Raw genomic sequence first — 16,350 nt, forward strand, 5'->3', positions numbered from 1 at the left:
ACTCTTATCTGATTTTTAAAATGGTTTTTCGATACATGTATCTTAGCATATCAAAATAATAGACCATAAGTGGTTCTTTCGTTAGTGTATAGCCTTAATGTATATTTGCCGATCGCACGTGGAGTCTCGCCGCCTTTCTCTTGCTTTCTACAAGCGGCCAAATTGCGTAACCGGTGACGCTTTAACCTTTAGAAATCCTGTATATTATGCATACGATATTGCGCTTTAGTTGCAAAGATAAAGAGATGAAGATTGTCTACAGTTTTTTGCACATGTTCTTGCAATATTTGTCATGGGGATACAATGAAGAATGTTGATGAAATATTTGGAAACATACATTTGATACTCTCCAACCTTCGTTTCTTAAAATTTAAAAAAAAAAAAAGTTGTGCAAGAATTACTTTGTTAAAGAGTAAGGGAATGTTTTATTTATGAATAGGTTTTTTAAAATTTAGTAGCTAAAGTTTTGTACCTCTTAATAAGGAATATGTTACTACCAATTAATATTCTGAATATGTTACAAGGTTTTTACTCAATTTATTTTTATGTACACTATCTGTTGGTGTGCAGTCTTCTGATGAAGTTACGACGACTTGACAGTACTGAAGTTTGTACCATTAATATACTTATTGTCGTCAATTGGAACTACGACCGTACTAGAAATCAGAACTTGCCTAGTGTGTCGTTGAGATATGTGATGTCGCAGTCATTAGCAACATGCTAAGTATTATTTGATGTATGTTTAATGCAATAAACGTCAATAAAAAAAATGAAAATATTCCAAATGTTTATTTACTACCGTTCTTCATTCTATCCTCATGACAAATATTTCAAGAACATGAGCAAAAAACTGTACAGAATCTTCATCTCTTTAACTTTGTAACTAAGCGCAATATCGTATGCATAATTCTCAATTCAAGGCCGAAGAATGGAAAAAAAGTAGCAATAAACTCTATCCAACTCATTTTAATCGCCAAGTATTTTGGTTTATAAGATTCTTGTTGTAGCAACCACAACTGCAACCATTAGGTACGACCATATTAAAGCAAATCATCAAAAGAATAAATGTAAACTAACGCTTAATTGAGAACAATAAATTGACTTATTAAAACCAACAAAACAAAAGTAAAATATTTAAGCAGATAAAAGTTTTTTTTTTCGGGAATGAATTTTTGCCGTTGGCTCCGCCGTAATGGGCTTTTTTCTGCGACTAGAGCAGGGGCGTCACCTCAGGCCTCGGCTTGGGCCAGGATTTTAATCTGTCATCGGCTACTGTGATTGAATCATCTGGATCCCTTTAGACCTGTCGGGGTTTTAAATGTCCCAATTGCTTCTAATTTAAAAGTACTCACCCATACTCCACATATCAATGGGTGCTCCGTACTGAAGTCCCAGTATGACTTCAGGGCTGCGGTAGAACCTGGACTGAATATATGTGTAGACTCTCGCATGTGTGTAGCACGAGCTACCAAAGTCAATCACTTTGATTGAGGAACTGCCACGCGCTTTCAGGAGTATGTTCTCCTGAAATGTTTAAAACAGATGAAATCAATCAAAAGTATCATTTTTTTTTTAATTTATAAACTACAATGTGGTTTGAAATACAAAAATTCGGATTTGTAAAGATTTATCAGCATCATTAAAAAAACATTATTAATTTTCATACGGTATGACTTTTGAATGTTCCAATAAATTCGTTAAAAAACTTACCTAGCGTTGTGAAAAGATTAATCGAAACTTACTGGTTTAAGGTCGCAATGTATAATGTTTTCAGCTTCCAGTAGCCTCAAGCAGCGGAGTAGTGAGCTGGCAAATCTTCTGATCAAACTGAGACTAAAGCCCTGGTAATTGTTCTTCTTAATCAGCTCATACAGGTTTATACTGAAAAAAAACCATCAGACTCATCTATCAACCAGAATCATCTTTGACAGCGGCGTAACTATACCATCTGGGGCCAGTGGCAAATTATTTTGATGGGGCCCTATCAGTAAAAATCGTCACGTTGTACTCAGTTTAATTTTAATATTTTTTAAAGTAATTTTCAGCGTACTCAACACGTTGTATATGTCCCACTAATAGGCCATAGGCCTCCTCTCTTCGGCGAGAGGGAATAATCTGTCGTCCCCACGCTAGCCCAATGCGTATTAGAGACTTCACATTTATCCATATAACATAATATCTCTTGGGCAGGGGCCCTCTTGGGTCGGGGGCCCGTGGCATTTTGCCAGTCCTGCCACCCTATTGTTACGCCACTGATCTTTGAGCAATCCATAAACATGTTTTCCCAATTTCTCAGTGATATGCTGACTTTCCGTGGTAATTTATGTCATTTTGAAGTAAAGGGTATATTATGGTAGGTATATTAGTTATAATCATAGAAAATCTAACAATTATAAGAATTTACTTTCTTGCCGTAGATGTTAACGAAAATGTCATTTATAGTACATACATTTTAACAAATGCACGAAACCCGAGGCTAAGACTCATAGAATTTTGTTACATGTTTTTCGTAATTAATGATGTTTATGTATTTCTAAATGTTAGTTGGATCCGTCTGAAACAATCTTATGTCGCCCTGGAGCAGCGTTCAAATGTGTAAAATAATAATTTAGTTAGTGCCTAATTTATTATTATATCAAGCTTAAACAACTTATTTGTGAGTAGTATTTTCAATAAAACCAGCCTTGCGATTCAAAAAAATGACTGCTTTACGACTGATTTGAGCGCGACCGCCGCTGTGAAAACCGCTGTGAGAGTTCGAAAAGTGAGTTACAGAATCGCAAGGCAGTCGTTTTTTACACCATACATATGTTATGGGTATTTTGATGTATGATTCAGAATACGATATCACATTATGAATAAGATAATATTTTCTCTTTCTATCTATGTAAGAAATATATAGGCCTTCGTTAAATGTTTATACACAAACCTCATAAGCTCAAAGCTGATACACAAATGATTTCTGAAGTAGAAGTAATCCAGCATATGTATAACGTTGTGAGCTTGATCCTTGTCCTTAAGTCGTAGGTGATCCAGGACTCGAACCTAAAATTTGAGGTATTATCACGGGGAAAGTAAAAAAACAACTGTCTCTTTATAAAAACATAAGCTACGTATTTTTTTAACTAAGCAAGACTTCTTAACAACTGTAGAAAAAAATTGTCTGTTATTATAGAATTAATGAAAATACTATACATATTATCTTCTAATATATAAAATTCTCGTGCCACAATGTTCGTACCCATACTCCTCCGAAACGGCTATTATCTATTTTTCAAACCCCTAAGTGATAAGGGGTGTCTACCCCAAAATTATATTTTTTATTTTTAGAGAATTTTTTTTTGTTTTTATGATACAGCATCAAAAATACATATTTCCACGCAATTGAGATGAGACGAGAAACCAATTAATTCAGATTAAGTATGAGTTGAAGAGTAAGTGATCTGCGGTCTCACTGTGTAACTTCCAATAGCGACAACGAACTGATTTGTATGCAAGTTGGACGTAGTTCATTCAATATCCGTAGCGCTGTTGTTTTGATTTCGATGTCCTCTTGGGATCGCGCGGTATAAAAACTTATTACTGGGATCGAGATTGCTGTTTGTATAGCAACCGAAGTTACAGAGTAAGGGCCAGAGGGCACAGACACCGGACATATATGTATTATACCAGATATAGGGTCATACAGTACCTCAACAAGGGCCTGGTGATGAAACCGTTTCTTATTCCTGATAATCTTAATTGCCACTTGTGACCCTGAGCGGTGGTCAAACGCTCTTATCACCTGCCCAAAAGATCCCTTTCCAATCACCTCCAGGATTTCATATCGGTATGCTATGTGATCGTGAATTTGCTGGAATGGAATACAAATTTTATTTTTGAGATCAAATATAGTTAATAACTTAAGTAATTAAACTCGTTTAGGTTTTTCAATTGTTTGAGAAACTGATTTTTTTAATAAACAGGGTTCTAGTTTAAATATACATTTTTTCTACATTGTTCTACCGTCTACGTTAAGCTAGCGTCATCTAGTGAGTGAGACATTTGAGACCTTATTAGACACTGATCATACCCTAGTTGATTGTAAAGCTACGGTTTCCTAGAAAAGCGGTGCGCCATTATCTAACGGCCGTAATGTAACGTTGGGTGACGTCACCCATACGTTGTCTCTAAATAACATCGGAGTAGGTTTTCTAGAGAACGTTGAGTGCCACCGTAAAGTCAAATAGCGGTGCTGTCAGTTGCATGACGGCCGTCATAGCGGTGATAAATATTAGTTCAACGTGTTTCGCGTGTAGCGGTGCCCATATTTAATTAATACAATGCAATGAGTGGATTGTTTTTTTTCATTATGTTAAAAAGTAAAGACGGCCGTTATTAACAACTGTAAAAATGACGTCCGTTAGTTAACGGCACCGCTTTTCTAGGAAACCTATGCTTAATACAAACCATTTCAAATACAAGCCTAACAAAACTAGAGTGCGTAATATTAAGTACATAAAAAACAGGACATTTTGAGTTTACGGTCTCTAAATAAGATAGAAAGTCATTCCTTAATGCAGTTGTGAGCTAGTCGAGTATTAAGTTTCTTTATTTAGACAGAACTATAATTATTTAAAAGGCACCACACATTACGGCTTTTAGCCATATTAACTTTTCATAAATGTGCGCGAATGTTTTTGTGAGGAAAATATATATTGTGATTACTTGATAGCCACCTTACCTTGGTATAACTGCCATTATCATCATCAAATCCACAATTGTTTGGCAGATTTGATCGCGCATGGATCTTATTCGACTCAAGTCCAAGAAACCATACTTCTGGATATTTGCGTATCTCGTTCCTCTCCCAATCAGTCAGGCGCTCGCCAAATGCCTTCAACGCTTCTGTGATAAAAAAGCAAAGAAATATTAACATTTATCTTTTATAAAAAAACTAGTTTTATTCATATTCCTTTCATTTTATTTCTTAGCCAACCAACTTTATTTGTGAAATCCGAAACGACGAAATGGCGAATCGAAATCGACAAGGTAAGCTACAGTAGATCTTTGTAACAATGACAAGGAAAATTATTTACCTATATATTATTACTATTTAGATACATCAAAAGGTTCAATGTGATTTTATATTAGAATTCAATACCATAATTTATTTTTAGACGGTAGGGAGTGTAGAGTATGGTTTGATTTTTGGTGATTATTGCCAATATAATATTATCACAAATAGTCACCCCTATCACCTCCAAACGGGTATACGTCATTAGCAATAACCATGTATAATATTATAATGAAAGATGTGCAACGAAAAAAGTTATAATCTCCTATCAAGTTCCAGCATTCTTTCACCATTAGAATCCTACATTATACTTTATTGTTCTCAAAATTAAAAAAAAGTAATATAAAGCCGGAAAATACCGCTAATAATATATTTTAAGGGAACTTTCCCCTGACATTTAACAAGCGACCTGGGGAATTCAGTTTACGTGAGAGCATAAAACGACATTACCTGCTGGGAGACGGAAATATGTCAAGGACGTGTCAGATAAAGGTGAGATCGTATATCCCATAAAAGTTAAAAGGTACCTTATTATTTACGAATATTTATACAAATAATAATCATTATTAAATTTCGAGTTTATCTTCTTAGAAATACTAAAAATATGTCGGTTTTTATCAAAAATATTTATATTTCAATACAAGAGAACGGCTGTCAAATATTCATCTCGTACTTAAGGGGTAAAGGGTATTTTTAAATTTTAGACTTTTGTTAACTAAAGAACCTATGTAATTGGCACAGTATTGGTTTTAGTACAAAAAGCGCCCCGGGCGAGTTTTCTACGGCGCCCCGTAACTAGAATTTAAACCCCTACGAAAAAAAGGCAAAGGATATAATGAAGCAACGATTCATTAAAAGAAATCAGCATTTATAAAACAAAATCTAATAAAAAATTTATTTTCTAGCCTAGCTTATCAAAGTCAATGATTTTAGAAATTCCATTTTCGGTAGACTTGGCAACTTTGTCAATCTCGATAGACATTCGAGAATGTAGGCCTCCATCTGTGGGGGGCAATAGTTTATAAAAAGAAAGAAGAGTGATTATTAATGAAGTCAAAAGCAAATCGGTTATTGACAATAAATAAAAAATACCTATGTATAGTTATCACGAAGGTTCGAAAAAGGTTCGATACAAAAGAGCCAAAAATAGCGATTGAGATTCGAACACGTACAAATGAAAGTTTGCCATTCAAACATGTTAGGAGCTTATAATCACGGTACACTGGCTTTGAATACTAAGCAGGCTATATTCGGCTTGGGCCTTTCAATAGCGAGAAATGACAAATATAAATCTATTTGTCATTTTCACATAAATTAAATTTACATGGCTGGCGAATATATTTTAGTATTTTATTTAATAAGAGTATCAATATGAATTATATTTCATAAGCACATGATTCCGTAAGTTTTAGGTAAAGGTATTTTTTAATACTTTTTGATAATAAAGATAGACATTTTTAAAATTTTTAATCAATTTAACATAAACCATATAAATTTTGTATCAAGAAATTAAACTAGTAAGATGACGACTACTTTATAATCAATCAAAAGACGGCAAGCAATAAAAATTTATTTGTATATGTTTTAATTTAAAAGGAAACTGAAGGCGAACACACACATGGATCTCAAACCGAGCAGCCCTGCGATTCTGTAACTCAGGGGGAGCTTGTAGTTTATTGTTTATCAGAATGACAATATACATAAAATGACTGCTTCACGACTGATTTGAGAGCGACCGCTGATGCAAAAACCGCTGTGTGAGTTCGAAAAGTGAGTTACAGAATCGCAGGGCTGTTTTTACAATAAAAATTATGATTATAAACTAAAAATATAAACAGACTAGTTAAATTTACCCTACTTAAAATATATTTCACTTTTTATTCGACTCGGATGAGTATTCAGCAATATTATCGATAAAAGTCACTGAAGTCAATAAACTGTCGCGAATATATTTTCAAGAAAGCTTTACAAAGAAATAGCAAGTCACGCCTACAGCTATAAATCTTTGCTGTTTCATGTTACATGTGTAAATCGTACATTTTCGATACATGATACAGCAAGTTTATGTATCAATTTGGCAAATTAATAAATTTATTATTGACTTAATAATGCTTGAGAATTATTTCTGTCTTATGTTACTACCGTAAATTTTAATGTAGAATGGAGTAGTCGGGTCCGTTATATTGATTTTCTCTCGTTTCTTTGTAAAATGCAGATAGCATATACATAGCAAAACTCATTCAATTGTTAAAATTAAAAGAAAATTTGTATCTTTATGTCCCTAAACGGCCATGAGACACAGAATAATGTCTGTGAATTTTTAAATCCAAGTAAGTGATCAACTCTCGTGCTAAAAGAAAATGAAAAATCTCGCACAAACTATCTCGCAGGACTTTCGGCATAAATCTGTGTAAACTGTTAAATATGTTACGCTATGATTAATGCTATACTCACAGAATGTATAGTATTTTATAATATATTAGCCTAATACATTAGTAAAAAATGGTTGATCATTAAAAAGATAGCTAAAATTATTACCAAATGTGCATTTGAAATACATGATTAATTTTTACTGTACTTATGGTTCACTATTTTGTCTATAATAGCTTACACATATATATACTGTGTGAGGCATTTTTGTAGAAATATTTAAGATAAACATTTCCATCATACATAACATATGTGTAACTATAGCAATTTTGGCAGCACACGCCAGAATAACTCGCAGATGATAGATTTTTTTCCTACTTACTTGATATTTTGGACAATCCACACAAATTTTTTATAAATTGTAGCCTATATGTTATTCTGATGTATATACTATATTATTGTAAAGTTTAATTAAAATCCATTCAGTAGTTTTACGTGAAAGAGTAACAAACATCCATCCATACTTAAAAACTTTAGTCGGATTAAACGTTTGATATTTATACGTATCCAGATTCTATATTATTTCTCTACAATATATAACCTCCACAGTGCTTAAAAAAAGAATAATAGTGAATAAACAGCAGACTATGTAAACTTGAGATTATTTAAAAAATACACAGTTAACACATGTCTAAATCCGCATGCTCTATTGTTCTTGGTCCAATTAAGTGATGTTGACCTACATGCATGTGAGACCTCGCGATAACTGGCATAATCTATGCCCTTGTCTCTGAACTTCAGCAACGATGGTCAAGTGATGCGGCTCTTTACAATTTAGTTAGTAAAAAGTGACTTATAAAAAGTACTCAGTTAAATAAGAAAATGGAAGTAGAATACAAAATCCCTCGTTTATATTTCATGAAACAAAAGAATTTTTTAAGTTTTTTATTCCAAAAATTACACGCCATTCAAATTCGAATAAATTTACAAACTTTATAATCTCGTCGGTTGATTATAGAATGAAAGCAATTAAACTAATGTCATATTATGAAGTTATCAATCTTATTACATGATAACTTTTATTTTAGTATTACTACTATTATGGTACATTCTCGTAACGGAAAACCGTGTGAAGAAACTGCCATTTATAAAACCCAAAATTGACGTTGTGTGTCATGGATAAAAGAATTATTCATCATTTCGCCAAATAAGACAACGGATATGTAATCTACAGCTAAAACTAAGTATTATAGCATGTCTATTTTTTAAACGGTATTTAATTAAGAGATTATTTATAGTGGAAAATCAAAGCTTGGATTATAAAGTTTCCGATGAGATGTATCTTTTGTTTTTTTTTGTTCATTTATTTAGTTAATAAAGAATACTTTATCTAAACCATGTAACTTTATTTTAACGAAAAAAACTTCTATAGGATTAGAATGCCCAAAAAGTAGAATAAAGTTATGTGACAACTTTCATTATTACTATATACGTAATGTTATATCGATACATTGTATGAAGTATATAAGTGACAATAACTTCTTGGTAATAATTATTGCAACTGTTACATAATGATCTTCATGTTTATTTCATTAAAAGAAGCATTACAACTGCTTACGTACCTATTTACAAGTGTAAGGTCATCTAGATAGCTAGTTTGAGAGATATATTTCTTTTTTTTGACGATCATAAGTGTACATTGCGTTACGTATATCATTAAATGATTTTTTAATTTGAAGAACAGTTTTACGCTTTGGTAAATTGATTGCGAAGTCCCAAATCCCTAATTCATAGGCATGAACACAATCATTATGTTATCTTTCTGGTTTTGTGTTAAGCCGTATTGTGCTATGAAACATAGTACAAATCATAGACACTATAATATAGTACTAGTTTAAAACTAGTGAATAAAATAGGGACATGGAATATGTGTATATTCCAACTGTGTACAGCTAAATTTATTGTGTATTAAACTGTTAGAAACATCCAGTTATATAAAACTTAATGATAATAGATGTTTAGATTCCTATATTATACTAATACAACAGTAAAACAGGACAATAGAGGGAAGTTGACGTAATTGGTGAAAAATCCATTTGTGCTTATTGTGTATCATCATTCAACTTTAATATCATTGTACCACCTAGGGCCTAGTACTAATAACCTTCGTAGTAGTTTGCAAAGCGCATAAATATTAACCTCCTTATTCACAAATACATTGCACCATTTTAACTAAAGTTTTCCTTCGTTTCTTCTGTCAAAATGTGTTTACGATGAAAAGAGACAGGTGAGCGCTTTAATTTGTTTAGTGCGGTGGAATTAGAATACATTTTTTTATGAATTAGGGGGTAACAACTTATTTATGAATATAGTAATTAATAAAAAATCTTAGACTTTACTTGACGAACGATAAACAAATTTAAAGACAGTAGGTTTACTTTAATGAGAGATAATACATATTTTATTAAAATCAATGTCTTACTGGCGTGGTAGACCTGCTGAAATCTTAAAAAATGACGACTGAAAAAGCGAAATGTATCAATCAGTCTCGGTAGTGACGTGATAAATTATTTACATAACAATGCCGTGACCTGAATCTGCGCTGTCAATGAAATTTTCGTTCCATTTCTCTTCCATTTCAGTATTGAAAATTTTACTGTAGGCAGTGAAAAATTCTAAAATATACTCATGTAAGCAGTATTCTTAATGATAATTAAAATGTAAGGTGGACAATAGGGCAAAATAAAACTATTATTATTATTGACTTTCTATATGTGTGTATATAATATATTGCCATAACGACACCCAAACCCATCAAAAACATAACTTGTATAAAAAACATGTCTCGCTCAATGTAAAATCAAGTTGGTTAATTTATTCTGTTTCCAACAGCTTTAAACAGAAGTACAATATCAATATTAAAAACCTTTTTTTTTTTAAATACATTGAATACAGTCTCAGGTGTATCTAGAAAACCGGACCGAAATTGAAAAATATATTTTTCTCCTTGATTTACTAATTACAAATTGTATGCTAAACTTGAAGCTTCTATCTCTGCTAGAAGTGCCTTAGAGTTTAGATGATCGGTCAGTCAGTGAATGAGTGACAAAATTAAGAAACTTTGACTAGTTAAAATAAACTACTCTTTAAAACTGAATTAAATATATAGTGTTTCTACAACGCCTACTGCAACATATAGGGGAGTCGAAAATGGCCTGACCTGCTTCGAGAAATGTATGGTACGGCTTTTTCGGTCGACTACTACCATTCCCCTCGATTCATTATTACGACCCCAATTGGACAGCGCAGACTTTTCTTTTTAAAACGATTATATCGGGTCTATGTAAAGGTGGCCACTGACGATACGTCCATTTAGTAGACTTCCTTTTGGATGCATCCAAATGGAAATTTATCGAGATACGGTACCATTCACAATACTTCCATTTGGATGCATGGCGTCACTTCAAACTTTGCAATCGTACGGAACGGAAATAAATAATACTATGGATAGCAATACTTTACTGGTGGCAGCAGTTGTGTGTATTTTATTAAAAAGAAAAAAAAACCTAAGAGAAGGTGGATGAAGGATTGGTTGAAACAAAGAAATATTTTTATTTTTTTATAATATAAATATATTTATTTAAAAATAGAAATACTTTTATATTTTTCTATTACTTCCAACACAAAGTCACGCGCGGACAAAGACATAATAAAAAAAAATTATAACGCTTGACAAATACACAGCACATGCACCACCATCGACATCAAAACATAAACTGAAACAAAAACCTCAAAAAAATGGACGCCGTTTCGCCCATTCACGGACAATTCGGACTGCTTCCATATGGCGTGGCGCACGTTTCTGCCATTGACGGACGGCCACGGAAGACGTCCATTTGGCCTGGACGCATGGATTTCAATCCTTTTGGAAATCCAGAGCTGGCTGACGTCCATCCAAATGGAATACTTTTTTACCATTCATGGGACGATTTTGGACGACGACTACTCCATTCGGATTAATGGACGTATCGTCAGTGGCCTCTTTAAGTTTATATGTTGGCTAAGTCACACGTCACTGCTTTCCTTCCTCATACAGGATATTGAAAGAAAGTTATTGTAAGACATTGATTAGTTATGATGATCTTCAGTTAAAAAGGTAACGTAGTAATAATTTGGCATCTCCTAGTCTTGGCGAGTCTTCGTGTATCCAACTTGTCCTAGTAAACTTTTGTTGTCGACAAGTATTAGCATTTTCTTATTGAAACTTTTCTTGTTATCTTCTTTATTGGGCTACTTTATTAGACCCGAAGGCTACAATTTAACGATAATATAACAAATAATTAAACATTAAAAGGGTGCGTGTACTTATGTACGCGCGTAAGAAGTTATACTTCTTTGGCTTTCTTTATTTTTTTTAAATATTAAATAATTAATAATAAATATTTAGCGTTAATAATTTAATAATATTTAATATTTAGTATATTATTCAATTATTAATTAATATTAATAATAATTATTATTTATTATTTTAGTATATTATTCATTCAATTTAATAACTAGGTATGTTTCATAGCCTTTTAACTAAGTAACAATAGGTCTTTGTGAAAAAGCATTGCTAAATTTCTTTGAAAAAATAATTAAACCTCCTTTATTTGTTTAAAAGGTACTACTAAGGTCATTATGGTCATTCAAAATTCTTGGCATAGCTGCTAACTTCACGCATATTCTATTTCTTTTTACTTGTAGATTGTCTTATTCCCATCTCGCTCGCGCATGCTCGGCACGCGGCTGGTTTAAAAACTTCATACTGATAATTTTGTGTCACGGTGCGCGCGCATCGTAAAATTTCACTCTCACCAATTTTTCATTTCGCCTAAATAATTATAACTTCAAAAATTAACATTATAAATGCTTTTTAAAGCGAACACAGAACCTATGAATGCGCTTAGTAAGATATCGAATCTAAATAGTAATTTTTACCTGCTACTGCTACTCGAATAATACTTCCTCACCTAAATCAATAAATAAATATATCTTTTACTTACACGTTTTTAGTTTCTTATATTTAATTAAAATACTAAGAATAGTTATGTGTACTTAAAACGTTGGTGTTTTAAGCACAGGCACATAAAGTGCAACAACAGTTGGAAACTTCAACGATTATACCAGACATTTATGTATCGTAGTTTTAAAATATTGCTTAGTGATTATAAATAAGTAAACAAACTCTTAGAAAAAGTATTATTTTAAGAATTAGTATAGTTTTATTCCTTGTTCTAGTCCGAAACGTTTTCCGTCTTCCGAACAAGATTCTTGACGATGCCAACGATTTAATTATGCGTGTGTTTTACGTGAACTAAATATTTTTTACTTTTTGCTTATGAAATTGTATAAACTCTTCTAAAAGATGTTTCTTAATAATACATAGTAGGTACACATAATGCATATATGCATGCTATAAATAAAGATACTCAGAAATCACATAAAAATAACGCTAGCCGAATTGAACTTCGAATCTACAGAGGCCTTACGTATCTTGGCATGACTCTAAAGTTCCAAACACTAACACAGACACAGTGCACACTTGTAACAATTCTCAGCCACACTCTCAAATACATACGCACATTTACCCATTCGCATACCTACTCACACATTCACGCATACTTATATTAATGTCTTATACGACTTGTGTTTGATTAGTTGTAACACTTAAACTAATTTTTCTAAAAAAATTGTATATATTATAATAGTGGGTAACTAGACAACTGTGTCCAGTTTGTGTTTCCACCATACCAACTTCTTCCTATTTAAGAACATGTATACAATAAATAAATAAATAGATAAAAATAATTGTTATCAACACAGCGACTCTTTAGAATTTGGTCACAACCTATTTCTGTTATGATTAAGTTTTTTTAAATTTATTTTATTGATTGCGGAATTAATTATATTTTAAGTTTGTCACATACTCTTAATAATACGCTTCAAATGTATTATATCCTTAGTTTTTATTTTACATGGAACCTCTATTTATATTACTAGAGGTGTTAAGAAATTCTTTACAGCTTACCTGAAGGTGTAAGCGGTGTGGCTCTAGGCGAGGGCAGCTGCGCATTGTGATTGTCATCTCTCGGAGGACTGGCGATTGCCCCATCTGAGTTGTTGTTGCTTGGGGGCCCCGGGCCTTCACCCCCACCGGCTTCTATCTGTAACTGTAACAAATACAATACAATTCTGTAGATTGCCCTTGCTTAGTGAATAGCGTTTACAATTATAATCCGGATGTTTTACGATTCACAGCGGAACCTTTTCCTTTTAGAACATATCTCATATATAAATACATAATTTTTAAAAAAATCGGTTGTCTGTAAAGTCGGTTTACTGACGATAGTTGAACGTGACAACGTCATAAAAAAATATTGATGGGATGGTTGCATTTTTCAAAAAAAAAATTAAATTTTATTTGTTTGATAGGTATTTTGTATGGATATAGAGAAGGAGGTAAATGGAAATCACAATTGAATTGATCAAGTTACATTTATTTGTACGCATAAATACAAATATCATGTCAATTTTAAATGGAACGCCTCAGAGCGAGGTAACGCCTCAGAGCGAGGTAACGCCTCCGAGCGACGTTGTCACGTCAAAAAGTAGATAGTACTGGTGACTCCCGAGCTGAGGCTTTACTCGCTGTGCGTATAAGGATCACTATACGGAAAGGAGTACTGCCAGCATTTAGAAAACTCTGGCGTAAGGACTAAACTTTTTACATTTTTTTGCGTAATCAATGTTATCAAAACTACCGATGAAAAAATTAATATTTAGACTTGAATAACATATTCGCTGCGTCCTTTCTTTTAAAAGTAATATTTTGGTACAATTATTTTAACCCGTAATATTATCAATTTCACTTTGAATCGTATCCTTTTGCGATTATCGATGTTCCAGCCGAACATTCAAAACCAAACATTTAAACGATAGCGTGCACGTCAATCGACTTAAAATTTTCTTTTACCTTTTACTTAGGTAATTCGATGCGCAATCATTATTGTAAGCTTCGAGCTCCATTGTAGCTTTTCAAACTTTGAAGTTATTAGACTATTAAATCCCGTACGCAAATAAATTTAAAGATAACAAGATATGAAAATCAGGTATTATTCACGCTTAGATGCTAATGTAGATGTATATTTTAGATGTATGCACTCACCAAGTCTCGTGTTATAAGGCTGTATTCAGTTGAAATTATTCAATAAGGGTATTCTAACATTATATTTTTTAATTCCTTTATTCACGTTATAACCTTTGTTTAATCATTAATTTGTATGTAGAAACTTATGAGAACAAGTACGCGTGCTTACTGTTTGTATTCTGTATATTTAATAATAGCTTTTGTGTTATATATATAAAAGTAATATAATTATTTATTAATTCTAATATATATATTAGAACCCGAAACAATTCATATTTTGCAGTCAATCAAATCTACTCTCGATTGCACTTATATTGATTATTCTTGTGTTTTCAACTTCACAGAAGCGGTTTATTAAAAATCTTAAATCCTTCCATACACCTCTAAAATCTTACTCCTTTGTCTACACTCTACAACCTATGGCTACAAATCAGTGCAATGACGTCTATGCCTTAATCGCGCTAACGAAATGTTTCTAACCGCTGACAATATACTCGACATAACCTCTGAAAATCAGTGGTTAGACTGGTCGAGGAACCCAGGTTTACCTAGCCCTGTATTTGCATGCTTTAGCTTTTAAATTATATGATATACTATATGATTATATCGGACAATGGCTAGTAGTTTCAACGCTTTTGGACTTATTTAACGCTGCTAATTTAGAAGTCCTGTGACATAACCTAACATATCAGGCTGTTAGCTGCTTTGACATATATTTATTAAGAGAAAAAAATTCAAATAGTTTGCTAGCAATAAGGCCGGTATTATTAAGTAAGTATACATGTTTCGCGATAGTTTTGTATTATGCTACGAAGTTAACGAAACTATAATTATCGTCAAAACGACAAATAATCGCGCCCCTGTCGTAAATTCACTATTATTAGTTCTTTGTAAAGCCTCGAGAGATTTATTTTGAACATTAGTTTCCCTAAAAATAGATCAAATTGTCGTCTGTGTAAAGCATTTACCAACTTATATAGACTTTTTGACTTAGACAAAAAGCAAAAATAGTAAAATGTTAACAGACCTGTGGTTTTAATAGTATTTCATTTCAATATTAGGCTTTATATGCTACGTAATTAACGAAACTATATGTTCAAAACGACAAATAATCGCGCCCCTGTCGTAAATTCACTATTATAAGTTCTTTGTAAAAATAGATCAAATTGTCGTCTGTGTCAAGCATTTATTTAGAAAAAATTGTAAAATGGTAACAGAATTGTGGGTTTTGAATAGTATTTAATTTTAACATTAGTTTTCATAAAGCAATTTCTTAAATATCATACAAAGACATACACAACTGGGGGTTTAGATGCCTTAACAGTATGTAGAAAGTCTGTACTGTACTGGGTGATAGACTTTTATGTAAGCCCGGCAAATTAGTTGGTTGATTAGTTTTTTCAGTTTTTCCGACTATAAGTGATCATCCTCTTCAACGAAAATTCTTATCAACCATTACTTAATCCTGGATCTATGAAAAAAGTGGCGCTGCAACGTGAAAAATCTCCACCAGATTTGTGTATCTCTTTCGCCGTTATTTGTTTTTTCTTAATATACAAGTAATAGTGCGAGCGAGTGTTGAATGTGTACACACACCGAAAGTCCATTGGTGTAAAGCATGGGTTCGAACCTTGGACCCCAGGAATGAGACTCAAGTGTCTGCGATGAAGTCATATGATCATGCTAAATACGAGATCTTGAAGAATTGGGGTAAAATTTCAAATGTTATACATAT

The 16,350-nt window shown here is 32.6% G+C and overlaps 1 protein-coding gene across 3 annotated transcripts in view; it reads right to left on the reverse strand.

The window, feature by feature from the left end:
* The window catches only part of LOC125051199 (dual specificity tyrosine-phosphorylation-regulated kinase 2), a 38,399-nt gene that overhangs the window by 15,127 nt on the left and 6,922 nt on the right, over window positions 1-16,350 (reverse strand). For all 3 annotated transcript variants that reach the window (XR_007117253.1, XM_047651404.1, XM_047651403.1), the window contains exons 2-7: window positions 13,497-13,638; window positions 4,724-4,887; window positions 3,692-3,853; window positions 2,930-3,045; window positions 1,743-1,881; window positions 1,353-1,524 (exon numbers count right to left, since the gene is read on the reverse strand). Coding sequence is in view for 2 of the 3 variants with exons in the window: in XM_047651404.1 (XP_047507360.1) it covers window positions 1,353-1,524; window positions 1,743-1,881; window positions 2,930-3,045; window positions 3,692-3,853; window positions 4,724-4,887; window positions 13,497-13,638 (895 nt within the window). In the remaining variant the exon portion in view is untranslated. The remainder of the gene's footprint in view (window positions 1-1,352; window positions 1,525-1,742; window positions 1,882-2,929; window positions 3,046-3,691; window positions 3,854-4,723; window positions 4,888-13,496; window positions 13,639-16,350) is intronic.

This window comes from Pieris napi, chromosome 7 (assembly GCF_905475465.1).
Source record: "Pieris napi chromosome 7, ilPieNapi1.2, whole genome shotgun sequence".
In the NCBI taxonomy this organism is placed as follows: Eukaryota; Metazoa; Arthropoda; class Insecta; order Lepidoptera; family Pieridae; genus Pieris; species Pieris napi.